This window comes from Boleophthalmus pectinirostris, unplaced genomic scaffold (assembly GCF_026225935.1).
Source record: "Boleophthalmus pectinirostris isolate CB_2022bp ecotype Guang Dong unplaced genomic scaffold, ASM2622593v1 HiC_scaffold_19, whole genome shotgun sequence".
Lineage (NCBI taxonomy): Eukaryota > Metazoa > Chordata > Actinopteri > Gobiiformes > Gobiidae > Boleophthalmus > Boleophthalmus pectinirostris.
Window position 1 is genome coordinate 9,631,683 of NW_026571140.1, and position 27,144 is coordinate 9,658,826.

Here is a 27,144-nt window from a genome sequence, read left to right on the forward strand (position 1 = left end):
GTAGTATTTGTTTGTACCACAGTAGTTGTAGACGTTGTTGTTCCTGTAGTTGATTGAGTTGTTGTGTTCACTGGAACAGTAGTTGTAGACGTTGTTGTTCCTGTAGTTGATTGAGTTGTTGTGTTCACTGGAACAGTAGTTGTAGACGTTGTTGTTCCTGTAGTTGATTGAGTTGTTGTGTTCACTGGAACAGTGGTTGTAGACGTTGTTGTTGCTGTAGTTGATTGAGTTGTTGTGTTCACTGGAACAGTGGTTGTAGACGTTGTTGTTTCTGTAGTTGACTGAGTTGTAGTGTTCACTGGAACAGTAGTTGTAGACGTTGTTGTTGACTGTAGTTGATTGAGTTGTTGTGTTCACTGGAACAGTAGTATTTGTTTGTACCGCAGCAGTTGTAGATGTTGTTGTTGCTGTAGTTGATTGAGTTGTTGTGTTCACTGGAACAGTGGTTGTAGACGTTGTTGTTCCTGTAGTTGATTGAGTTGTTGTGTTCACTGGAACAGTAGTTGTAGACGTTGTTGTTGCTGTAGTTGATTGAGTTGTTGTGTTCACTGGAACAGTAGTTGTAGACGTTGTTGTTACTGTAGTTGATGACTGAGTTGTTGTGTTCACTGGAACAGTAGTAGTTGTAGACGTTGTTGTTCCTGTAGTTGATTGAGTTGTTGTGTGTTCACTGGAACAGTAGTTGTAGACGTTGTTGTTCCTGTAGTTGATTGAGTTGTTGTGTTCACTGGAACAGTAGTTGTAGACGTTGTTGTTTGTCCTGTGTTGTTGTTGTGAGTTGATTGAGTTGTTGTGTTCACTGGAACAGTGGTTGTAGACGTTGTTGTTGCTGTAGTTGACTGAGTTGTAGTGTTCACTGGAACAGTAGTTGTAGACGTTGTTGTTCCTGTAGTTGATTGAGTTGTTGTGTTCACCGGAACAGTAGTTGTAGACGTTGTTGTTACTGTAGTTGATTGAGTTGTTGTGTTCACTGGAACAGTAGTATTTGTTTGTACCGCAGCAGTTGTAGATGTTGTTGCTGTAGTTGATTGAGTTGTTGTGTTCACTGGAACAGTAGTGTTTGTTTGTACCGCAGCAGTTGTAGACGTTGTTGTTCCTGTAGTTGATTGAGTTGTTGTGTTCACTGGAACAGTAGTTGTAGACGTTGTTGTTACTGTAGTTGATTGAGTTGTTGTGTTCACTGGAACAGTAGTATTTGTTTGTAGACGTTGTTGTTACTGTAGTTGACTGAGTTGTTGTGTTCACTGGAACAGTAGTATTTGTTTGTACCACAGTAGTTGTAGACGTTGTTGTTCCTGTAGTTGATTGAGTTGTTGTGTTCACTGGAACAGTAGTTGTAGACGTTGTTGTTCCTGTAGTTGATTGAGTTGTTGTGTTCACTGGAACAGTAGTTGTAGATGCTGTTGTTCCTGTAGTTGTTTGAGTTGTTGTGTTCACTGGAACAGTAGTTGTAGACGTTGTTGTTGCTGTAGTTGATTGAGTTGTTGTGTTCACTGGAACAGTGGTTGTAGACGTTGTTGTTGCTGTAGTTGACTGAGTTGTAGTGTTCACTGGAACAGTAGTTGTAGACGTTGTTGTTGCTGTAGTTGATTGAGTTGTTGTGTTCACTGGAACAGTAGTTGTAGACGTTGTTACTGTAGTTGATTGAGTTGTTGTGTTCACTGGAACAGTGGTTGTAGACGTTGTTGTTGCTGTAGTTGACTGAGTTGTTGTGTTCACTGGAACAGTAGTTGTAGACGTTGTTGTTACTGTAGTTGACTGAGTTGTTAGTGTTCACTGGAACAGTAGTTGTAGACGTTGTTGTTGCTGTAGTTGATTGAGTTGTTGTGTTCACTGGAACAGTAGTTGTAGACGTTGTTGTTACTGTAGTTGATTGAGTTGTTGTGTTCACTGGAACAGTAGTTGTAGACGTTGTTGTTGCTGTAGTTGATTGAGTTGTTGTGTTCACTGGAACAGTGCTTGTAGACGTTGTTGTTGCTGTAGTTGACTGAGTTGTAGTGTTCACTGGAACAGTAGTTGTAGACGTTGTTTTTGTTTTTTTGTTGTAGTTGATTGAGTTGTTGTGTTCACTGGAACAGTAGTTGTAGACGTTGTTGTTACTGTAGTTGATTGAGTTGTTGTGTTCACTGGAACAGTAGTATTTGTTTGTACCGCAGCAGTTGTAGACGTTGTTGTTGCTGTAGTTGATTGAGTTGTTGTGTTCACTGGAACAGTGGTTGTAGACGTTGTTGTTGCTGTAGTTGACTGAGTTGTAGTGTTCACTGGAACAGTAGTTGTAGACGTTGTTGTTGCTGTAGTTGACTGAGTTGTAGTGTTCACTGGAACAGTAGTTGTAGACGTTGTTGTTGCTGTAGTTGATTGAGTTGTTGTGTTCACTGGAACAGTAGTTGTAGACGTTGTTGTTACTGTAGTTGATTGAGTTGTTGTGTTCACTGGAACAGTAGTATTTGTTTTTACCGCAGCAGTTGTAGACGTTGTTGTTGCTGTAGTTGATTGAGTTGTTGTGTTCACTGGAACAGTGGTTGTAGACGTTGTTGTTTGCTGTAGTTGACTGAGTTGTTAGTGTTTCACTGGAACAGTAGTTGTAGACGTTGTTGTTGCTGTAGTTGATTGAGTTGTTGTGTTCACTGGAACAGTAGTTGTAGACGTTGTTGTTCCTGTAGTTGATTGAGTTGTTGTGTTCACTGGAACAGTAGTTGTAGATGTTGTTGTTCCTGTAGTTGATTGAGTTGTTGTGTTCACTGGAACAGTAGTTGTAGACGTTGTTGTTTGGCTGTAGTTGATTGAGTTGTTGTGTTCACTGGAACAGTGGTTGTAGATGTTGTTGTTGCTGTAGTTGACTGAGTTGTTGTGTTCACTGGAACAGTGGTTGTAGACGTTGTTGTTCCTGTAGTTGATTGAGTTGTTGTGTTCACTGGAACAGTAGTTGTAGACGTTGTTGTTGCTGTAGTTGATTGAGTTGTTGTGTTCACTGGAACAGTAGTTGTAGACGTTGTTGTTACTGTAGTTGATTGAGTTGTTGTGTTCACTGGAACAGTAGTTGTAGATGTTGTTGTTGCTGTAGTTGATTGAGTTGTTGTGTTCACTGGAACAGTAGTTGTAGACGTTGTTGTTGCTGTAGTTGATTGAGTTGTTGTGTTCACTGGAACAGTGGTTGTAGATGTTGTTGTTGCTGTAGTTGACTGAGTTGTTGTCTTCACAGGAACAGTGGATGTAGATGTTGTTGTTCCTGTAGTTGATTGAGTTGTTGTGTTCACTGAAGCAGTAGTTGTAGATGCTGTTGTTCCTGTAGTTGATTGAGTTGTTGTGTTCACTGGAACAGTGGTTGTGGATGTTGTTGTTGCTGTAGTTGACTGAGTTGTAGTGTTCACTGGAACAGTAGTTGTAGATGCTGTTGTTCCTGTAGTTGATTGAGTTGTTGTGTTCACTGGAACAGTAGTTGTAGACGTTGTTGTTGCTGTAGTTGACTGAGTTGTAGTGTTCACTGGAACAGTAGTTGTAGATGCTGTTGTTCCTGTAGTTGATTGAGTTGTCGTGTTCACTGGAACAGTAGTATTTGTTTCCTACCACAGTAGTTGTGGATGTTGCTGTCTCAGTCGTTGCTGGCACTTTAATTGTCAGTCATTGTAAATAAAATAAAGAGACAAAGATTAGACATGTCAGATTTTTCGCTGCAGCTTTCTAAATTATTGCCATACCTGTTGTCGTAAAAACAAATGTTGTAGGAACAGCTGTGGTTGTGGTAGTGCAAGGATACAGTTTTCTTTGTATTGTCCCATCCTCTCCACATTCGGCTGTGATGCAGTTTCCAAGTCCATCTGTGGTGTTGTATACAATTTCTCCATAATTGTAGATCTTCCCACTTATGAAGCATTTGCAAGCTGTTGAAAACATTTTTTTAATTTTTATTACAAAATGTCTCATCAAGTGTCTCATCAGTAATCACAGTTATACTTACAACTTGAATTGTAGCTGCACTTGATTCCTGAATCTGTGCAAGTACTTATAATGATGAAACAAAAACTGTTAATAGATGTCTGTAGGATTTCACTTTTTACTAAAAAGACAGGTTTTCTCAAAATTCTGTATAAACCTTATACATCTCTATACTAGGTCATCTTTTTCACGTGAATAGTGACTTGACTAAATTCTAAAACAGAAAATTAAAAGCATGCACACCATTGGGCCTAAGCATCCATACAATAATCTGGGCCCACAAATTTCACCTAATCTTATAATGTCCCAGTATAAAAACTATTTGACTGTGGCAATAATGCATCTGTATGCAAGCTTCTCATGCACTAAAAATAGATGTCTAGTCCATGCTGTGGCGGGTAGGGTGCACTAGTCAAACGGCAGCTTATGGATGAAAGATATTGTATTTTAAAAGAAGTTATGTCCATTCAAAAGTCAGTGTACTTGAAAAAAACACAATATTTTATCGCTATGAAGTTAAAATAATTATTATATTAAAATCAGTATTTTTGTGATCCTGAACAGTAATGTTAATAAAAGAGTATTACCAAGTGTAACAGTTGGATGAAGGAACAGATTCTCCAACAGTGTAATGATTGTCATTATCGTCGAAACAGCCACATTTCTCCCTGGTGACGCATTTCATGCTGTCTTCATCAAAGAATGGTTCACTTGGTGGGCATTGTGGATAACAGCCTACAACACACAGGTAACATCTTCACTGTATCAGTTAACTGATTAAAGAAGACATATTAAGCCTTTGTATGTTATATACTATCCCCTGTATTCCCCCTTTTTTTTTTTTTTTTTTTTTTTTTTTTTTGCTTAAATAAATCTGTTTGGAGAAAAAACTAAAGTCTGCTTCTGCACAAAAACTGAAAAATATTATTAGTCATCTGTGGAATGTCCAAAACTGTAGTAAGAGATAAAAATAAAGCCAGCATAGATTCATACTTTATTTAAGGTTGTCAAAACTATGGCCCGGGGGCCAAATTCTGTCCTCAAGCCTCCTGCTAAACTAGCCCAATTAATCATAGACAGAAGTATTTACCTCAAATTTAAGTAACTCTACCAAAACTATGTAAAATGTATTCATTTAAATGATCCACTTTATTGACCACTATATTCAGTGGCTCTCCACTTCGATATGTTTCATAGTGAAAAAAAGTTTTCACCAACAGTATATGGGTAGCAAATCTGAAAATATAAGAAACTCTAAGGATTGTAACCTAAAATCCAAAATGCAAATATCGCTAATACCTTAAACTTAACTTAAACTTAAACTGACTTAATAAAAAAAAAAGTCTGTAAACTTCCAGGCTGATAATTGCCAAGTTGATTTCCTGCCTGCTTCTTTACTCTACAGATTTTCTGTAACACTTTAAATAGATATGATCTGAAACATTACTAAAAAATTTGCCTTTCAATCTAAATTTGATTTTTTTCACAGTCATAACTGAATCTTTACCTTCGATTGCAGTGATAAGACTGGAGCAGTTCCCTGATGGGTTTCTACAGGTCTTCATGCAGTCTGCTCCACAGGGTTTGTAATGCCACTCACAGCCTTCAGGGGCATTGTAGTAATCACAGAAAACAGCTGCAAGTGAATGGTTATGCTTTTAGACTTTGTGGACACTTCTGGATATTATTTTTATTACTGCTGAACTCACGACACAGCTTTGGCGTTCTCCATCTGACACACACACCAGCTTCGTTACACACTCTGGCATAAACAGCCACAGCAGTGCACAAACATTCGCAATCTCCACCAGTGTCGCAGGCACAAGAGTCTCTGACACATGAGTCAAAGTATGGGCCTGGGTCCACCTTTTACAAAGTACATACAGTTATGTATTCAGTTTATTCATAGACTGACAAAATATAAATAAAAGTGCATTTGGTAAATGCACAGTACAGCAGTCTATCACCTGAGCTATTGCCACCTTCTGTATAAATTCTATATAGTTAGGTCCTAAATGTACATTACTTTACCAACTGAACCATTGCTATCTTCTATAGAAAATATTATAGAACCTTGTCATCGAAAGCAACTGTAGCTTATGTGGTAGCAGGTCCTTAGACAGAACATGCATGAGTGTGAATGAGGGACTTGCCCAAAAAGAGCTACATAGGGGTAAAAATCTCAACTCGGGGAATAACGTTTACACTTCATCTGCACTAACTACTCTGTAAGCATGTGTGCTGTGGTCAGTCACCTGTGAGTGGCAGCTCTGGAACGTGATGCTGTTGATGATGCTGCACTGTTTCTGTGCCCAGGCCAAGCGGTAGGGGTGAGTGAGGCAGGGGTCTTGGACAAGCTGAGCATTGGGGCAGGTTGTCGAAACCTTCCAGCTGTTCCCAAACTCCAGTACATCATTCACAAGCTCTAGAGAGCGTGTGGTGTAATCGTTTGCGCTCTTACCATCATAATTCCCACATAAACCACACACACTGCCCTAAAATAATAAGAATAAAATTAAGATTAATGATTACATTTTCTACTCCACTACATTTTGAGCTGGACATCTAATGCTTTGTCTTTGAGAAACAGCAACAGAGGCCCAAAAAAGTCAACTATGGTTATTGTGTGTGCAAAAAACTTGTGACTAGGAATTGCGTTAAAAGGGGTTTCCACCCTGCATAAACCTGTTGCAGGTACATTCTTGGCAGATATTTTAATCAGTTTACAGAATTACCAAAATACTATTTAAAACAATTAATAACAAACAGCAAATAGAATAACAATGACAATTTTTTAATAATTGTGATAATAACTGGGGAATTTTATTGTTAATTTAATTCAATTTTAAGCTATTCACTGTAGCGTTTACGGTGGAATTAGGTATTCAATTCAATATTCAATTAGGTATTTAAATACATCACACAAAACATATCTAAATTTTATTACTGTTTAGCCCCAATTGTCGCTGTGTGAATGTAAGCAGGGGGGCCCAGGTGGCTCCTCTTACTAAATAGAAACAGGAATTATAGAGAGTTCCTGTTCCATGTGTGAAAACATGGCACTTAAACATTATGGGGGTCTCAGTGCATGTTCACGCTTAGTTGACTGGAGAACTTGGTGTAGTTGGAGTGACACTGGTTTGGTGTGATGTTCATATCTAACATTTAGTATGGGTGCATTTCTTGTACTTAGCAGGAAATGCACCTAAGGAACTGCTGTCAAAGTGGAGAAGTCTGCAGACCTGAAAAACTGGATGGAGTTTAATGAAGAAGGTGGTCCCCATGTCCCACATGACAACCATGCCAAGCTTGAGGGTCACCACCAGGTACAATCCCATCTTCTGCATTTGAGGTGGGCCGAACTTGCTACTGCTCTTCACCACATGGAATTTCTCCTCACGGAACTGGTACTCTGCCTCCTGTGGGCACATTAGTTAGTGATTCCAACAAACAGTGGTAGCGGATACATGTGCACTCTTAATCAGATAATAACTCTATTTTTATGTTACATTTTATTTATGAAAGCCTTTCAAAATACCCAAGGACACTGCACAGGATCCGTTAAAAACATAAAAATGAATGAAAGTGAATAAAAATACACAAACTGGTAAAAAGGCATTAAGATTGTTGAAGTTACCCCCAGGTAGATCTTGATGACTCGGAAGCAGGTGGTGCCAGTTGTCCCACATGGCATGTTCTCAGAGATGATTCTGAAAGTGCCGTTGGAGCCACCACAGTAGTCCTAGCACATAAAAGTACATGGGTTACTATGTAGGTTATTGAGTGGTGTTTCTTATGCGTTTATAGGGGGAGTAACAGTGCACTGATCTCAATCTAAAGTGCTGTGACTGACTGAAATCATTATAAAATATAAACGCTTACTATATTGCAAATCGAATATCAGATACTAATCGATAATAGTGCTGTTATCGAAACTAGATACTCATTTGAGCAGGTATCAAGACTAAAAAAATATAACTTTAGAATGTATCAGGACAAGTATAAAGACTAGTGTACACTCATGGACCAAAAAAAAAAAAAAAACGGATTAAACAGATGAAAAATTAGATGGTAATATAAAAGAAAGTACCTTGATTTAATGCTGAAAATCACATTCTCTTGTCTAAATAAAGAGTGTTTTTAGTTATCATTGTAGTATCATTGTGGAATCAGTATCAAGTATAAAGCCTATTCCTTGTCAAAATCGAGTTTAAAAATTTTGTAATGTGAAAACACTAAATTGCACTTGACAATTTTTTGTCAATTTTTTGTTTTGAAAATCAGTTTGTTGCATTGCTATGTCTAGTAGGTAGCCCATCTAATATAGTTTCTCATTAAATAGCTAAAATCTGTACTATTTTTTGTACTCAAGATTACTTAAAATTATATTATTGAAGTAGAAGTTAATTGTTTATTGTTTACTGTTTATTGATAGGATCCCCATTAGCGCAGGCTATTCTTCCTGGGGTTCCTGGGGTCCAAATAAAACTGAATAATAAGTAAAAAGCAGTAACTCAAGTATTTATTCAAGTAACAGTAAAAGATTTAGAGAAACTACTATTCTGATTTACTGATACAGATTTATGAGTGGATGCAATTGGACAAACAAAAACATAAAAAATAAAAATAATGTATTATTTCTAAACAAAATCAAATATGAAGTTAAGGAGCAAGAATAGTAAATGCCTAAATTATTCAATATTGCCAACATAGAGCTTTTGTTATTTGTAAACTTACAGTGGGACGAGTAACCAACCCTTTTACTTAAGTAAGAGTACTCTTACTTCGAACAAAATGTCTACTAAAACTACTCTGAAAAGCACCATTAATTCTAAAAGTTACACACATAAATGTAAGTGTAATACCCGCTCTAAGCATATAAATTAATGATCAAAGATATACAGAATGCAATGCAGAATGAGGATTTCTCCACAGGTAATGCTGAGGAAACATCTGCTCGTTTCACTGGGAAGGTTGTGTGCTTCACCTGCAGCAGTGTGTACTGGCATTGACCATTGAAGTCATATCTCTTGTCATCAAAAGTGGTGTAGTGCCCGTCTCCATAAACGCTACAGACAGCATCGCAGACGTTTGAGGTGCAGGAGAACTTTCGGTTTGAGCAGTAACTGTGAAATAATAATAACATCATAACAAGAGAGTTAAGAACACAACAAATGGGTACAAAGTTCATAGTGATGAGCCATAGCAGTGATTTTTGTTTCGTTCTGATGCAAAGTACAATTACAACCAATGCTTTTTGTATTCAAATGGATAGAAACTGCCCTGCTATAAAGAGAAGTTTGGAGTATTTTGTATTGTATTTATGAGCAAGTAGATTTACATTCTTATACAATGGAACATATAACATAAGTGAAATCATAATAGAAATGAAAATAACCACAAAAAATGTACCCAAAAAGGAGTGGGAATAAGAAAATGTATTTAATCCCACCCCCACTCTTCTAATCTAACACAATGAGCCTTCTTTTGGGTTTTTCAGACATTTTGTATTAAACTATGTGAACTATTTACAAGTACGGATAGTGAGTAACTGATATAGCTTGGTAGTATAACATAATCATACCAACAGTGGAACAGGAGGATACAGACAATGGTAACAGACAACAGATACAAGGAGTGTTGGGGAGTAACAGATTAGATGTGCCGGCGTTACATAATCAGAATACAAATTATGAGTAACTGTATTCGGTTACAGTTACTGTTTCCATGAGTGGTAATTGGATTATAGTTACTTTGTTGAAATAAATGGATTCCATGGCGGTATTTTCCTGTTTTCACATTTTGGGCTATATCCCTTTTTTTATTTTTATTTTTTATTTCAGTAATTCCACTCATTGCCGGAAACCCAAACAGAACACGCGCAATAAGAGCCACGTAAACGTCTTCTTAACGTCACACAATTGACGAGGTTGTTAATAATCGTCGTTGTTAATAATCTGATTCTGCATCATTTTGAGTACAAAACATCAAATATTACTGATTTTTACTGGGCTGGCACCTTTATGTTTGCACTGAAAGTGATTTTTTTTCTTGTTCTAATAAATAATATGACACCTAACAGTAGGATGGACATAAATTAAAGCAGCAGTGATCTCATATAGAAAGCATTTCTCTATCAATAATATTATCAATACGGTTAAGGAAAGACTGGGCTTTTTATTGTCTTTTACCAGACAAAAATCTTACATTAAAATATCCTAGTCTTTGCTTCTCTACAGCAAACAAATGCCTGTTCATGGAGACTTGGGCTCAGACAATTTGAAGAGAACAAACAAGAATTTTCAGGATGTGGTTGCTACATTCATGTAGTTTTAAAAAGCATGACAATATTAAGTAATCCAAAGTATTCAGATTACGTTACTCATCTAAAGTAACTTAATGGATTCTGTTACAAACTATATTTTTTTGGGGTATGTAATCTGTAATCTGTAGGGGAATACATTTTAAAAGTAACCTTCCCAACACTGGATACAAGTCATGTATATACCAGCAATGATGCGGAAACAACAAACATAAACCAGCACTACAGAAGGAAGTATTATTCTCATATTAAGACCCACTCTCTATATACTGTGACCAGACCATATGTTTATAGAACAGCTTGAATTTATGGATATTTTGGCATTGCTTGAGAGTTCCAGAGTTTTACACCACATATAGACACAAAGAAACTTGTATGGATAGTTTGAACATTTGGCAATTTGAAATTTCCATACCCTCTAAAATTATGAGTTCTCTCTCTCTCATCTTGAACAAGCTTTGAAGATGACTTGGTAGTAAATTGTTGCATGCTTTGAATAAAATTACTAGTGTATAATATTTTACAAGCTCAGGAATCTTTAGGAGCTTGGATTGAATAAAAAGATTATGGCTGTGTTCTAAAAATACAACTTTATGGATAATTCGCAAAGCTTGTTTCTGTAATATAATCAGTGGAATAAGTGTGCATTGGTAAGTGTTCCCCCACACTTCAGCACAGTATGTGAAATAAGAAAATTACGTACATCTCGGCTGAAGTCCAGCTTTTTTCCTGTCAGACTTTTGAACACTGACTTCCTGCTTGGGCTGCCTCTCTATCTTGCCACACGTTTTATTTGTACTCATCTATTGGAACTGCTAAATGTTGCTGTTTTGATGTACTTTTAAAAAAAAATTTTTTTTTTTTTGCTTATTTATTATTGTTTTTTGTTTTTTTATCTCTATCTGGATCACTGGGTCTTGGGGAGCACATTTCGTTCTGTCATGTGTTTCTCTTGCTTGCTTGAATGACAAAGAACCTTGAACCTTGAACTAATGTACGAAGGGCATTTTGATCAAGGTAATTTTTCACAATTTGTTTACTATAGCCTATAGTAAACAAAGCTTCTAATGGAGTATAGAAGCTTTCATTACCTTTGCCCCACACGTGTCTAAACTCATCTATAAATTCAATATGTGTGCAGATAAATACAAAAAAATGCATTCAAAATAGAAAAATTGATAAAAATAGGGGAACATTGTAAGACATTTTAAAGCTAATTTTTAAATAGGCTAAAATAAAGCATGCTTTTTTTTCATTTTGGTGTTTTTCATTGCACTGAAAAACATGCGTCCTTACTGTGAGCAGGCTTGCATTTCCATAAACCTGACTCTTATTTGACTTCCATGAAATGTTGTTCCTTTGGCTATATTCTTCAATAGTAGAGCATAAAACGTATCTATTTCCATGGAGCATGTTCTGAAGTATGTTTTTTTTTCTTTTCTTCCTTTTTTTCCATACAATCATGCCGGTGACATGCTACCTCCATAAAGTAATATATTTTCTCATGAGAATTGATCTTTTTCAGTACCTCAGCTCAGTTATTATCAGTATATCAGTATTTTGGAATCAATCTGCCCATCACTATTACAAACCATCATACAAATTTAAAAGTAGAGCCAATAGAGACATAAAAGTGAGCCTTTTAGCTGGACCTCACCAGGTGTTGCAATCCACTTTGAGGGTCTCTCCTGACTGGTACACCTTCCCGTTGTGCAGACAGGGACATTTGCTCTCCTCAATACAGTCCCCCGCCCCGTCTGACACCAGGCCCTCCGGACACATGCAGCCAGAGGTGCAGCCCGAGCTTAACTGTAAAAAGGGATGATTTTGGCAAAGTATAAACCTTTTTTATTTTGTTTTGTTATTTTGAGAGAACTCTGAAATATGAAGTGAACAACAAAAATCCCACACATTTCTGAGCATATCTGTAAAGGCCTAAACTACAGGGTTAGCAGGTTTTATACAACAGGATAGGAGTTTACAGACTACACATCGCTCACTCTGGTTTCGTGATACTGTGACATCTGCTGACACTTACGCAAGCCATGTCCAACGTGCCACAACTCTTCTGGCACTCCACACCTGAGGACCCGGCTGGAGCAGTGGAGCAATCGAAGTACACCATTGGAGAGGCGCACTTGGAGGAATTATCTTTAAAGACATAAATAGTCAATGGAATGGTCAAAATTTCTGCCAATCAACGCACAGACTTGTGCTGGGTTGAACAGAGATATAATGTAATTCACCCTACCTTGCTCGTTCCCTCCTATGCAGCTTAGAACTCCATCTCTGCAGACACTGAAAACCAAGAAATACAATCAGATAGACTTAATTTTAAAAGGCACTGGACTTTCTGTTTTTGTTTAATGCACCAACATATTGGCAAATGGTGAAGACTTTTGAATGCTGTGAATGCTCAGAAGATTCATTGAGAGTGCTTTGCATTAAAATCATGCCTTATCTAATTTATGCAATTTCATGTATTTTTACACATGACAATGACACCCTGTGGAGACTAGGGCTGGGCATCATTAAGAAGTTGCCGATAGGATACATACCTTGATACACAGGCCACGATATGATACATATCTCGATACAGTGAGCTTTCAGTTCAATGCGATATAGTTCAAATCGATTTGATATGTTTCAATTAAAAATAAAGGCAAAATCATGGCTGTGATACTAAAAGTCTTTGTTAAACCATTTCTTGTGCAAAATGAAAATGAAGCAACAAAACTGTGGCGCTGTAATAAAATAACTTACAAAATACACCAAAAAATACTCTTGATATCAGTGCTGTATCATCACATTAAATGATATGACATATCAATATTTTTGCACACCCCTAATGCAGACTAGGTTCTATTAATAATTTTAAAAAAATATATACATTTGACAATAGGCCTCTTGAAATGTAATGGCCATTGGTGACAGCACATACACATTTTTTTTCATAATTATAGATTATAAAACACAGTCCACAGTACACTGACAACAGAGAGGGCTGATATAGTGTTACATACTAACACTCTTGTATATACTTACCAGGTGTTGCCGTCCTTGTTGATGCTCTGTCCGGGCGAGATGATATCGTCTTTATCATAGCAGGGGCATTCGGAGCTTTGCACACACTGGCCCTGTGGGTTCATGTAGGTGCCCTCCATACAGCCACAGCCATCCAGCACCGGGAGGTTCCTCTGGCAGGTGTAGTCGAACTGGCTCAGGGAGCGGCAGGAACGATGGCAGCTCGTCATGTTGTAGCTGTATGAAGTTCCCATTGGGCACTCTGTGAATTTAGCTGGTGATGGCAGAGGACATGAGAGGTTTACGCATTTTGTCTACAAAGAGTAAACTCTGGATATAAGGTATAACTGAATGTAGCAATGTATAGAGAAAGAAATAACATGTTTTGGAATGAAAAAACTAAATAAGTATTAGTATATTATTCAAGATGGTTTCCCCTGGATAGAATGTGTGACTAACAGTTAAAAGACAGTATTGAAAAGTATCTTGAAATTAAATTATACATTTTATTTATTTACTTTAATTCTTATTTATTTATTTTTGAAATTTGTTAGGAGCTTGTTTCTTGTCCCTCTCCTCCCTGTTTTTATTAGTTATCTGCAATATTATGTCAATTCCAAGGCCAAATCACCTTGTCAAAACACGATCTTTTCAGATTTCAGAAGCTAAGCAACACCTGGTCAGGCCTGGTTAGTATTTGGATGGGAGACACTAGGAATACAAGGTGCTATGTAAGCATGATTATTATGATTATTATGATTATTATATTTTTATTAAAATTTCCTGATTTAATCAAATTATCTGATCTGCAAAGCAAGGTTGGGCATAAGTTGTGAAGTGGGAGAATAGCAGGAACACCAGGTGCAGCAGTGACTTGAGGGTCCTTAGGCAAGACACTTCAGCCATCTTGCCTACGTAGTATGAATGTGGTAAGTGCATGAACAATTGGCAGTGGTACACTTCCACCAGTCTTCCCCAGGACAGCTGTGGCTACAATATTACCACCTTACCCCCACCATGTGTGGAGTGAATGAATGCTGCAATTCAAACATCCTTAAGAGTCTGAAGAAGCCATATATAAATCAAATACATTAGTATTAATTCCTAATACATAGATGACAAATAGAAGCTAACACAGATGCTTTTTCATGAAAGGAAAGCAGTGTAAATCCTCACATAATGACATATACAGTTACCAGTTATCAAAAACAATCAGAAGGTAATGGTAAAATGTCTGACCACAAATGGTGTCCCTCCATTCCTTGATGTGGACTCCTGCCTGGGAGCAGGCCAGGATGTAGGATGACACGGACGCACACATGGAGTCCTCGCTCTTCTCTCCTTCACACACCATGTGTTTACAGCGCTGCACAATGAGTCTCCATCAACAACACTGGCCACACACAACAACTGTGTAGACTATGTTTCTGCAGCTCAACTTTTCCTCTGGGAGCAATGAAGCCTCCATCTCTATCTCTATCTCTATCTCTATCTCTATATGACTAAATGACTTTGTAAAGTCACTTTTTTTGTTCTATATCAGTCTTTTGATCTGCCACAATAATGTAATAATGAATTTAAATGAAAATACCTCAAATTGAAGGCTTTTCTCAGCAATTTTTAGGTGAGATTAAAATGAGATTAATTAGATTAATTAATTACAGATCATAATTAATTAATCTCTCTATTTTTTTAATCGCATGACAGCACTAATATATATATATATATATATATATATATATATATATATATATATATATATATATATATATATATATATATATATGTTGTTGTTTTTTTTAAGAGAGCATCAAAGCTCTTCTACTGTGCTAGACATTTTTGGAACAAATCTTTAGCTGTAATTGTTGTTGTTTTTTTTTTTTCCTATTGCAACTAGATTAGCAATATATCTTAAATTTGTTTTATGGAGTAAAAGGTGCACTATGTAACATTTCTGTTGGGGGTTGGCCCTCTGTTGACTTATCTCTATGTTATTGCCTTGAATTTTCCAATATTGTATATAGCATAAAACTCTATCAAGCTTTTTTGTGAGTGGTTTGGCCTCTCCACAGATCTAGTGGTGCCATTTGCTTGTCTCCATGGAGATACATTGCATGAAGATTGTAAAAGAGTCTAAATGTATATATTTTTCTTTATCAAAGAGGAATGTTTGATTTTTCCCTAAAATGCTTTATTTCATCTAACCTCAGAAGCTGAGCAGGATTGAACCTGGTTTCTACTGCATATGTGATTTTCATGCTCACCTGCATGTAGGGTTCAGGTGAAACAGCAGAATGACATTTGGCAAAAACTCCATTTGCTTCGGTCAGCTTGGAGCACCAGTAGTCACCATAGCTCTCTGGGGAGCAGATGAGAGTGTTCAGGCTGAGGTGAGTTCACTGTGGGGGGAGTCTGGGTGGCTGGCTGGTAGCTTACCTTTTGTGATGGTCTGGGAACATGGGTTCTGCATCTGTGTGCTGATATCCGGACAGTTGGCTTGGGTTTTCCACGCATTGGCAAACGCTGTGCTTGTGGATTCCACCAATCCACTCATCACCTTATAGTCATCCAGCTCCTTGTCATTAAAGTTCCCACATAAACCTTTTGAAAGGTAGCAGTAGCAAGGATTGAGCGAGAGGTGTAACATATAAAAAGGTATAAAACTGTTGTTATTGTTGTTCTTGTCTTTGAATACACCAGTCATTATAGCAATACTTGTCTTACTTAATCATGATAAAATTAAATTAAATTAAAATTTGAAAAAGTTAGTCTTACCTAACATCTTTTCTTTCAGCTTGGCATCTGCTATGGCAAAGACCTGCAATACCGGCTGCAGCTGTATGACCAGCTGCAGGCCCATTCTGATCTCGAGAATCATGTACATGTTGGACATCTTGTACAGGGAGAAGTCGGCTGTGGAGATCAGAGCAGAGGTTAGATGACTGGGCTGATAGCTGTGTCAGGTGCATTGCTGAGCTGTCAGGTGCGTAAATATGCTGTCAGGTGCATGAATATGCCCTCAGGTGCTTCACTGTGCTGTCAGGTGCATTACTGTGATGTAACTGTCAGACTCACCTGTGAAGAGGGGCTGCTGGGACTCAATATAATTCACAAACACCTGCCCAGATGCTTTGACTACAACAATCTGCAGTGTGAAAGGAAAGAGCTTATTAATATTACTTTTTTTTTTTTTTTTTTTTTTGTAAATAATAAAAATACTGTCTTCAAATGAGCCAGTGTGCTGCCTGAGGTCTTCATGCAGAACCCTACTGACTGTTCTCAGCTCCAGACTCCGAGCAGGGGGAACAGTGTGTTCTCTGTATGGGCCCCTTGCCCTGCCTCAGGAGCTCAAGGTGACATGATTTAAATCCCTTATAAAGGCGAGTTTTTCATGAATAAAAAGTGCTCTATAAATACATTTGTATTAGAGTTGAATCTTAATTCAGTTCAACTCTGACCAGTGGTTGATGTTTTTTTTGTTTTTGTTTTTTGTCAACCAAAACAATGGATTTACTCTTTGTCCCAATATATTACAACTCTGTGTGTGTATACTCACCGTGCTGTTGCTGTACAGGGCCAGGACGATTCCACGGACGCAGGTCCCAGTTTCTGACAGGTCACACTTCGCCAGGTCTACCAGCACTGTGAATTCTGAGCCCTCACTCTGCACCAAACACACAAACCAGAACACTTTACATTCAGTTCAGATGTATATTATATTATTATATATTACCGTTCATCCATAAGTTAGACCCACCGATCAACCTATAGACTATAGATCTCTTTGTAACTTACTTCTGTGCTTCCATTTACTGAATAGCCTCCCTGTCTAGTTTGACTTTTTACGAGTCTTTTTAATTGTATTGTCAAAGCCACATCTCATCAGATACCAGAATACACACATGATTTGTGCTAGTTCAATGTGAAAAGCAAAAAAAAAACTAATCACTGAATTTACTGGGATGACAGTAGCTCGATTAGTAGGGTGTTTGTCCACTGATCAGAATGTTGGCAGTTTGAATCCCCTCTTGGCATAAACATCATTGGCTGAGAGATGAGGTCCACTGACCCACAGGTTGGTGGTGTGATTTCCACAGATGAATGCTGTCATAGTGTCATTAAGTAAAACACTTAACCCCCCTCACCCCAAGAGTCTGTGTACAGTGGGTGTGAATGTGTGTGAATGGGAGAGTGATTCCTTGATGTAAAGTGCTTTCAGTGCCTTGAAAAAATTTGACCATTTAACATTTACTGTAAAAACACATGCACATAATTGTAATAGCTGTATAAACTGGTTCCAGCTGTCCTGGGGATTAAAGAGTACCTTGGTAAGCACGTAGGAACATTCTCCATGGAAGGTGAAGGACTTTCTGTCATATGTGGTGATGTGAGCCCCTCCCTCCACAGAACAGGTGCCTGGACAGTCTGTCGCTGTACACGTCCACTGGCCCCCACCACACACACTGCACATAAATCACATCAAACTATGAGGTCATACAGAAAAGCACATTCAGGTGTTCTGTCATTATGTCACCATGAAGAACCACAAAAATGTTTATGGTGCAATCATTCTTAATCATTCTTTTACTCTTATAAATAGCCCCCATTTCTTATTCTGTACCCTAATGGCTGGCTGACAACACTCTTATTAGTTCTTTTTGATAAAGAGTTTGGGACAATGCTCTCACCAGTTCCTGCATTGGTAAGAGTAGGATTCTCCCGTTTGATACACCTTCCCGTTGTGCAAACAGGGACACGATGTCACCGGTACACAGCCACTTTCACCAATGTCATCAAAGATGGTGCCTGCAGGGGGCACACACATTACACATACATATATGTAATACTTCATTTTATAATTCATATACACTGAACTGCTTTGAATGAACTTGGACTAGTATGTATTAAAAGTGTATGGATGTGTGTGATAGTGTTTTGGAAGTAGGACTCAGAGCAGTAAGTGTGCAGTGTTCTCCAGAGACAGAACAGAACATGTGAGGTGTGGTGGTCAGCTCTGACCTGAGGGGCAGCTGCACAGGTCTAGACAGTGGGTGTCACATGTCTGACTGGCCTCGCGGTTGGAGCAGGTGTTTGGACATGACGTGCTACACTCCTGGAACTCCATGTTAAAGGGACACGTCACATCTATGACACAAACATATGTCAGTCTCTGCACCTCCCATTGTACAGTGGCACTATGTAATGTGTGTCTTCTTACTGCAGAAGGACTCATTCCTCCACTTCAGTGGCAAACCTCCAGCATGGACACACTGTCTGGAGAATTCAGAGATGGTTTTGCACAGAACTAAGGTGCTGTTGCACATATCTGACATGCACATAGAGGAAAAGGCATCCACATCCAATCGCCCGTAGCAGTCTGTGAATGGAGCGCTGGAAAAGATGTCCTCACAGTATTGCTGTAGAGAAAATCAACAATAAATGAGTGTGTGCTGCACACTTGTGGACATCAGAGACAGGGTTGCACCCATACCTTCTCCACACAGCCTTGGGCAGGTTCCGGCAAGTGGATGTCACATGACTCTGTGGGACCAGTCACTTTGTAGGTCTCTGCGAAGTCCAACAGTGATAGCTGCAGCTCTGCATAAAGAATATTCAGTATTCAGAACACAGTCTCTGCTTTTCCACTCCACTGTACACTGACCCCTGAACTATTTTTCTGTAAGCTAATTAATCCTTTTAGATGTGGTCCCCTGAGCTGTACTAGCTGTTTGTCTCAGATCTATAACACAGTACAAAGGTTCACATCAGAACAACAATATGCTCAATGTATGAGGTATGTTTGAAGCTTGTAGGTTTCAGTGTGCATCAGCATACACTATTAAAAAAACATCTCTAACGTGGTTCCTATTGTATCCATTTTAAACTTTTCAGCTCTCACCGTTTTTCCTGAAGTCATTGGAAATTCCATTGAAGTTGCCACACAGCCCACACAGCTGGCCTTGATATTTAATGTCCATCTCAATCTGAAAGACATCAGCTCATGAGTCACTTCAGCCATGCTTGTTTAGAGTTACTTTGACACATAAAAGTGAACTTGTATATCTATATCCAAAATAGTAAATAATTTAACATAAAAAAAAAAAAAAAACATTTAAACATTTTAAATTTGTTTATAGATTTACAACAAAAGATAATACTATAATATATATCAGTTATAGTATTATACGGTAACAATCAAAAGAATCACAATGATTTCCCATATTTATGTAAATTAAATTTGACTTGCTGACACAACATTAGCTCTTCCACAGAGGGACAAAACAATCTTACAATTTTCTAAGTAATTGCTCATGTTAAGAAAACTTAAATAAATTATTTTATTATGTTTTCTTTCACTATTTGGTCTATCTAGAAGTCTGGTCAATTTCTTTTTTTAGTTATACCTTATGATTGCATGTTTTTATCTACACATACTTGTTGACAAGTCTAACTGATGTAGAATTCTATGGTGAAATTAGCTGTTCAATTGTCAGACTGCAAATTAGTTGACCTGATTTATGGTTAATATCTCTGTTATTCCCGGGCTTATCCACATGAACAAAATCTGGCACAAGTTGAAAATCTTCTCTATCAGCATAAATAAACAAAAGTCAAGACTCTATATGAATATTGCATTGTCACCAAAAGCTGCTCACATCCTCTTAAGGCACGCTGCCAAAGGATGACTGTAGTGTTTGTTTGTAAGAGGAGTTCTGTGGAGGGCAAATAGCATGAAAAGGTCATGTCTGCCTTCTGATGCACAAGACCCAGTGTCCATTGTCAAGTATTGATGAGGGAAAGGGTGTGGCCAGCAGGTATGTCAGAGTTATTGAAACCTAAAGTATTCCAATTAGCAATAACATATCAATAAAATTCCAAATGTTCAAAAATGTAATGGCATTTTTTGAATATTCGGGTCATGTGATACATTTTTAGAAAGATATGAATAAAAAAAAAACTATGCAGAAGTTCCATATTTAAACAAGATCACAATCTAAAAGAGTACATCATGCACAAGTAGCTTTTTCTATATTAATAAAAAATGTGGAAAAAAGGCAATGTATGGGGACTAGCCGACAGGGACTATTGGGGACTCACATTGTAGGGACCTGCCTCCTTTTTAAGGAGGCAGCCAATTCTCTTTCAGTAAAAGTATGTAGTTTGGAGCTCAGGAAGACATATTTTGCATTAAATTACAGTAAATGTTGCCCATGTTCATGTAATCAAAATGGAAAGCGCTTTTGAAAATAAAACAAGACTGGTCAGTATGAGGGAAAAAAATCCTTCCGAAAAGTCCCATTTTTTTTCAATATAAGCCAGAACCAAAGATACCAAACATGAGTGAGTGTGTGTGTGCATGCGTGTGTGTGTCTTACATCCACAGAGTCGTCCCTGTTCCAGATGATTCTGAAGCCGACATTGGCCTGTATGACCACACTGGAGGGGGTGACAGATAGACTCACCCCATACATCACTGTAGGGAGGTCCACCCTGGGCACAGAACATAAGGCTACATGACCTCATGTATACTCAGGGACTGGAGACGGAAACTAGATATTTAGCTAATCTGCTGCACAACATTTTTATGATCTTAATGTCTCTGTATATTGTCCTTTCCAATAAAGACTAAACTAAACTTCACTCCATTTATAATCAGTCACTATATGAGTTAAAACTTACCGTAAACTAAACTAACTGTACTTAGTAATATCATTCACTCACAATGGGAAAGTACAGATCTAAGGCGCATTAAAAGCTCTATATTACACAAAAATTGACTGTTGTTAGCTTTAAGCCATGGTATAATGTTGTTACCTTATCGAAAACATACCTCGAGTTGTGTTTTGTTTATTTCATTCACACATATTTGAGTAATCCTGCATTATTAAGATGTCTACATCTCCAAAATTAAAACTACTCAGCATAAACATATGCAGGGTTTGTCAGCTAAACATTTATAAATAAAACAAAACACAACTCTGGGTATATTTTTGATGAAGAAACATAATCACATAGATCAGAAAATATGGGTTCTTTAATTATTGCATAGTTCTGAGTAATCGCTGTATTCTATGGTAATAGCATAACATGAAATTGCTGCACTATGCTGTCCTGATGACCATTCAACCAATGGAAATGCTTTTTCATTATTGTTATTATTTTTATGATTTTTATTGCACTTCTTATTTTATGTTTATGTTATATTTTTACATATACTGTATTCCAGTGCCTGCACTCACGTCTCGCCGTTGATTTTGGCAGTGTCCCTGGGGGAGTCACCCAGTTCTATGACGGCGCCTTCCACTTTCATTAGGATCTTGCTGATGTTGTGCTTCAGCCCGACCACTGAGCGGGTAATATGGATCACAAAGAAGCTTTCCGCTTCTGTGCCACACACCTTTGTCATCACATGTGTGCAGGGGGAGGGCAGGGTGTAAAAATGTCCGTCAAATGACTTCCAATGCGAATTGCCCCAGGTGGTGCACACCTGGTTCAGGTGGGACGAGTTGGCTGGACACACAAAAAGTTATGACCCTTTATTCATTTAAAAACATTTGGAACTATTTTCAGACTCATTAACATTGCCAAAAATGTTTTAAAAGTTACAGGCTTCAGTCTACGTAGAAAACAGTTATAGCCTACAGTTACAGCCCATAGGTTTTTTTTTTCTCAGCTCACCAAAATGAATGTGCATTAATTTTATTGGATTGAGGACCAGATCTAATGACAATGTGCACATAAAAATGTTGTTCTGTAAAGAAATATGAATTTTATTAAACTGTCTTTCTTTGGCCCATCTCCTGTCTTTTCAATATAAAATATAATCAAAAGAAATTCTTCTTAAAATCTCAGAGCTCTCGCCAAATTCGACCTCACCTTGGGCACTTAAAGTTAACTGAGTCAAACATGTATTAATTTTTCACTAAACACAACTGCCTTTCCTTAGATTGCTTGAGATTGTAGCATGGTTAAAACCTAAAAAGTGGTTGTTGTTGTTTTTTTTTGTTTTTTTTTTTTTTTCCCACACATTACATGAGATCAGGTGTTTGCTGTTTTGCACTTTTATGTGCAGGGGCCTAAATCTAGAGGCCTTGAAGGAAGGTTAGAATATTTTCTGTGGCCTTCTGAAATGGTAGTTCTCAGATGCTCATTTTATTTTTATCTGCTCTAGAAACCACAGGCAATAGATCTTAGGTGTAGAAAGACTTCTGTGGCAGTCAGAATTACAATAGGCCAGAATATAAATAAACTAATATAATTTTTTTTTTTTTATTTTTTGAATAGAATGATGGACTAGGGTCTTGGTGGTAAAAGTATTGTGGTTTGGAGTTCAGCCTTTGGAGGAAAAACTCTTGTGATACATGGCACTGACATGGCTTTAAAGCAACCTATGTCTTGTTTATGTCTGTGATATCAAAATTGAAACCCATTTGACTCAATTTGCTCACCTGTGTTAAAAGTCTGAGTGGTCGGCGCCATTGTCACTGTGGAAAACCAGAGAGGCTTCAGTCAGTCACCAGCAAACACAGCACAAAACCTTACACATTTCATTGTCTATTTTTTAAAACTAAGACTCTGCAGTGCGGTCTTGATACAAAATAAATAAATAAATAAAAAAATATTCACTGCTAAATCTTCTACTTCTGAAGATTACTTATAGACTATACATTTATAAGAAAAAAAGTAGTTTTATGTGGACTTTTAATAGGAGTTTTATTTGAAAAAAATGACCAAATTGCACATATTTGGGACATTTGAATCTGAAAAATTGATAGAGCCATGTTTAAATATTTTTGTTTAATTTTTTATCTGTGAGATTAAAATTAAAGAGGAGATTTTGGATTTGAGTAAATTAGACATTATTGGAAATTGGTGTTAAAAATAATCTGGTTTAGAAATTGAAATCAACAAATTTTTCTGTATCTATCAAAATCTTAAGTAAAGTCTGATGTATGTAGGTAGTACTTTAAGGTGTGATCTTTGTGTATTTCAAAGAAACGGCATTTGAAGTCACATTATCCCATAAAAATCTGTGGATGCAAGTAAATAAAGTAAATAATACAAAGATATTTATGTGCAGATTAGACTATGTTGCTTCTACATGACACCTTATATTGAGAGAATAAACTAACCAAAAAGAAAACAAGAGAAAAATTTAAGATTAAAAAAAAAAAAAAACATGGAGAGACATGAAAAAGGACATGAAATAGTTGATGTGAGAGGAAGATGCAGAAGCGAGATGGAGGACAGGATTCAAAATCAATAATTAGATGACTGCAACGTGCCTATACAGCTTTACAAGTGCATGTGAGAAAAATTACATTAACCAACCTAAAAAATGTATAAAAATCATGACACGACTAATCAAAACATGCTACATTTAAAAAAATGTCTTATCATTATACATATACAACAATTTTATCTAGAGCTTTTACATCTTTTACATGATAAAGACTTTACGTAAAATGATCAGCACTTCTATAATAATACTTTCCAATATTACATTATTATATAAAAAGATAAAATGTTACCAATTTGAGTGAGGGCCCCTGGGAGCAGGGTCAAGGAGAGGAGCCACAGTATGGTCCCCATGTTGGGCCCTGGATAGAGCAGATCTGAAAAGACACAGTGTGAGTACAGGTACTTTAAATAAGTATAAGATAAAGGGGAGGGGTCATGGACAGTGAGCAGCCACACCAAGGTTCACAGCAGCACTGTACAATCCCATCACTCAATAGCATGGCTCTGTCACATACAATACTAATATCTAATACTTCTATTTTTAAAAAATGTATTTGGGGTTCTTTTGTTATCACCATTTCAACATTTCATTTCTTATCCCTTCACAGGTATAAGGCTTTTACATTGCTTTGGTTCTAATGTTCTAAAGGCATTTTTTAATACAGATGGGGCAGGTAAAATGAATAAAGTTAAAAAGCAGATTTGTGTTATAATACTGTGAGTTCTTGGGTCTAGTCACGAATAGAAACGATCAGCTTCAGCATTTGTGAATTTACCTTTTGGATATTTCATGGAAAAGTACAATGTAATCAATAAGGAAAAGTGGCATGTCTGGGATCTGGGAGGAATCATCACATTCTAGAATTTGAAACCCACCCAGTACAACCACCACAGTCAGTATTCATGAGCTGATGCGAATACAGTGAAAAGCAGTGTGTCATGTGACAGGAGACAGGTCCTCCCAGGGTGACAAGTGAATGAAGGCGACCATCTTAAACTAAGAGAAACAAGAGGTCACCATGCCTACAGTTTACTACTGGAAGTGTCAGGAATCATACAGTTGTACAATGCCTGTCCTACGACAAGGCTCCAGTTTGTGTGATCTCCGGCAGTGCCTTAGCCAATATCAACACTGTTTTCTTATAATTAATTATGTGTAATTATGTACAATGTAGTATTTGTACTGTGGGCTCGCCCACGGATAGAACATCCTGCAAACACCAAAAACATCCCTCCACCTCTCACCCCTCAACCCCTCACCTCTCTTCTCCTGACCACTCAGTGCTCCTGCAGGGGTTTCACAGGCAGCCCAAGGGGAAGGAGGCTCAAGTCTACACATACAAAAATAAAAAAGGACATAAGCACACAAAAAGCCATAAGGATCAAGATATCATTATGTCATGATATTCTGATTCAATAACTGTGTGTATGTGTGTGCATGTGCAAGTAAGTACATGTGTGCCTATATGTAAGTGTGTGTGTGTATGTGTGTGTGTGTGTGTGGCTATGTTTATATATGTAAGTGCGTGTGTGCGTGTGTGGCAGTGCAGCACATTAAGCACCACACCTGCTGGAGCAGGATCCACATCCTCCTGCTCTGTACATGTCTCTGTGAGACTGTGTAAGTCTGCCCAAAAGCACAGCATAAACTCTCCCTGCACAAATATAAGAAATATTCAGTAAGAATAACCTGGGTTTTGAACCTGTAGCCTTAGGTGTGCACAAAAAATAACTCCCCGAAGTCACCTTTTCCTCATCCTTGTGTTTGAATGGAGAGAGAGAAGTTCTAGGCTGCATTTGTATTACTATTTCATATAAATTTATTTTTAGCTCACAGACGTGAGGGAATGCTGCAAGAGTCTTTGATTAATCATCAATCCACTCATGAAGCTCCCTGCGCTCTGAATGCCCCTGTACTCTGAGGGCCCTGCTTACTGAGGGATCCTCACTCTCACCCATGAGCCCTGCTGGTGTCCCCCCCTGCTGTGCCCACTGCTCAGGCACCACATTTTGCTAGGGAGCCTTCTGTCCAGAGGTTTGCCACTATCTTTTCAGCAAACAGATGCAGAAAACCTTTGTGATTTTTCTAGTGACACCAAATCTCTCACTAATCTTTCCCATTTGCACGACTCACATAGGCACACAAACTCAAACACTATAATGTCTCAGCTGGTAAATACATTGAACAGGTCCAGCTTAATGCCTTTGTTTAAAAACTGTATCATTTCAAATATTGTAATAATTATATATGATATATTAATTTATTTTTGCAGTAGAGAAATGTGTCCTTTGCAATAGGTCCATGTGTTGAGAGTTGAAAGAACTTTAAGATTACATATTTGTGTAGCCAGTCTCTACCAAATAATAATAAGGTTCAACATTTACATCATAAGTTTGAATATTTCTTTCAAACACAACAAATCTTCCACAGAGTTACATAGGCCTGTGCTCTCATTCTGAAATTATGTAACATCAAATTCCACACTGTGTCTATAGTCTATAGTCTCCTTCAAAGTTTGGCTGAACTATTTAGGAAAAACTGTATGTTGTGATTAGATTTTCAATTTATATTTTAATTGTAAGATTGTAAGATTTGGATCAAAGTTTTTTCATATGATTAGACATAATATTTTGTTATCTGTAGAGGAAATTATGTAACTCAAACAATTGCAATTTCAGTTTAATACATTATGTAACCCCCCACCCCCCGGCTTTCCCCCAACACACAGACACACACACACACACATGCACACAGCTAGAACATGCAAACTTACATAGAAAAGTCCTGTCCACCACATGATCACACGATTCTAATACAGACTGATGGATCCCAGTTGAGTGGAGAGACAAAGCCTAGTACTTATAACTGACATGAACATCACAATCAAACTTAAAACTAACCAACCCCAAGCTATTGTGCTCCATGATTTAGGTGGACTAGTTAGGCACGCTGTCACTGTCTGGGTTTCGTGGTTTCTGGCCATGTACTAATACATAAGTAAAGGTAAACAGATCCTGGGGGTCGATTCAGACTACGTTCAGAAGCCCCTTATGATGAGTACTACACAGAGGCCAGTTACATCGTCTGGATTGGTGTCACCGGGCCCCACCCTGGAGCCAGATCTGAGGTGGGCAGTTGACGGCGAATGTCTGGTGGCCAGACCTCTCCGGCCATGCACAGCTTGAAAGAGTGACATGGGACCGTCGTCCCATGGACCAACCACCCGTAGGAGGACCCGTAAGGGGCAGTTGCAAAGACATCTGGGCAGCAGTCAGAGGTAGGGGCTTTGATGTTTGGATCTCTGAACATGGAAACTGCCTCTGGAGAATGTCACCTCGCTGGGGGCGAAGGAGCCTGAGCTTGTGCGGGAGGTTGAGCACTAGTGACTAGATATAATTGGCCTCACCTCCTCGCACAGCATGGACTCTGGAACCTAACTCCTTGAGAGGGGCTGGACTCTCCATTTTGTGTTGCCAGCGGTGAGTGGTGGCACAACTCAGCTGCCAGTTGCTGGAGTTCACCCAGATAAACTATGATGATGATCGACTTTGTCGTTGTGTCATTTGACCTTCAGTAGGGCAGAGCTGTCAACCGATCACCACCTGGTGATGAGTTGGGG

The 27,144-nt window shown here is 38.0% G+C and overlaps 2 protein-coding genes across 2 annotated transcripts; both read right to left on the reverse strand.

The window, feature by feature from the left end:
* Positions 1-295: 295 nt before the first annotated feature.
* LOC110162571 (probable cyclin-dependent serine/threonine-protein kinase DDB_G0292550) lies at positions 296-16,675 on the reverse strand. Its single transcript, XM_055154825.1, has 24 exons — positions 16,665-16,675; positions 16,358-16,617; positions 16,058-16,195; positions 15,719-15,883; positions 15,547-15,641; positions 14,522-14,648; positions 13,304-13,556; positions 12,510-12,556; positions 12,297-12,409; positions 11,916-12,067; positions 8,924-9,062; positions 7,574-7,678; positions 7,179-7,355; positions 6,192-6,431; positions 5,646-5,802; positions 5,444-5,572; positions 4,524-4,671; positions 3,959-4,002; positions 3,699-3,881; positions 2,762-3,608; positions 2,152-2,714; positions 1,182-1,776; positions 672-1,123; positions 296-591 (listed from the first exon to the last, which is right to left on the reverse strand). The coding sequence occupies exons 1-24, from the start codon at positions 16,673-16,675 to the stop codon at positions 296-298; spliced, it is 5,436 nt and encodes a 1,811-aa protein (XP_055010800.1).
* LOC129409249 (mucin-5AC-like) lies at positions 16,612-26,834 on the reverse strand. Its single transcript, XM_055154826.1, has 13 exons — positions 26,635-26,834; positions 24,785-24,855; positions 23,815-23,898; positions 22,732-22,767; positions 21,523-21,793; positions 20,659-20,773; positions 19,182-19,266; positions 18,774-18,880; positions 18,501-18,699; positions 18,302-18,427; positions 17,971-18,088; positions 17,607-17,745; positions 16,612-16,946 (listed from the first exon to the last, which is right to left on the reverse strand). The coding sequence occupies exons 1-13, from the start codon at positions 26,832-26,834 to the stop codon at positions 16,725-16,727; spliced, it is 1,773 nt and encodes a 590-aa protein (XP_055010801.1). The 3' UTR covers positions 16,612-16,724.
* Between the last annotated feature and the right edge of the window lie 310 nt (positions 26,835-27,144).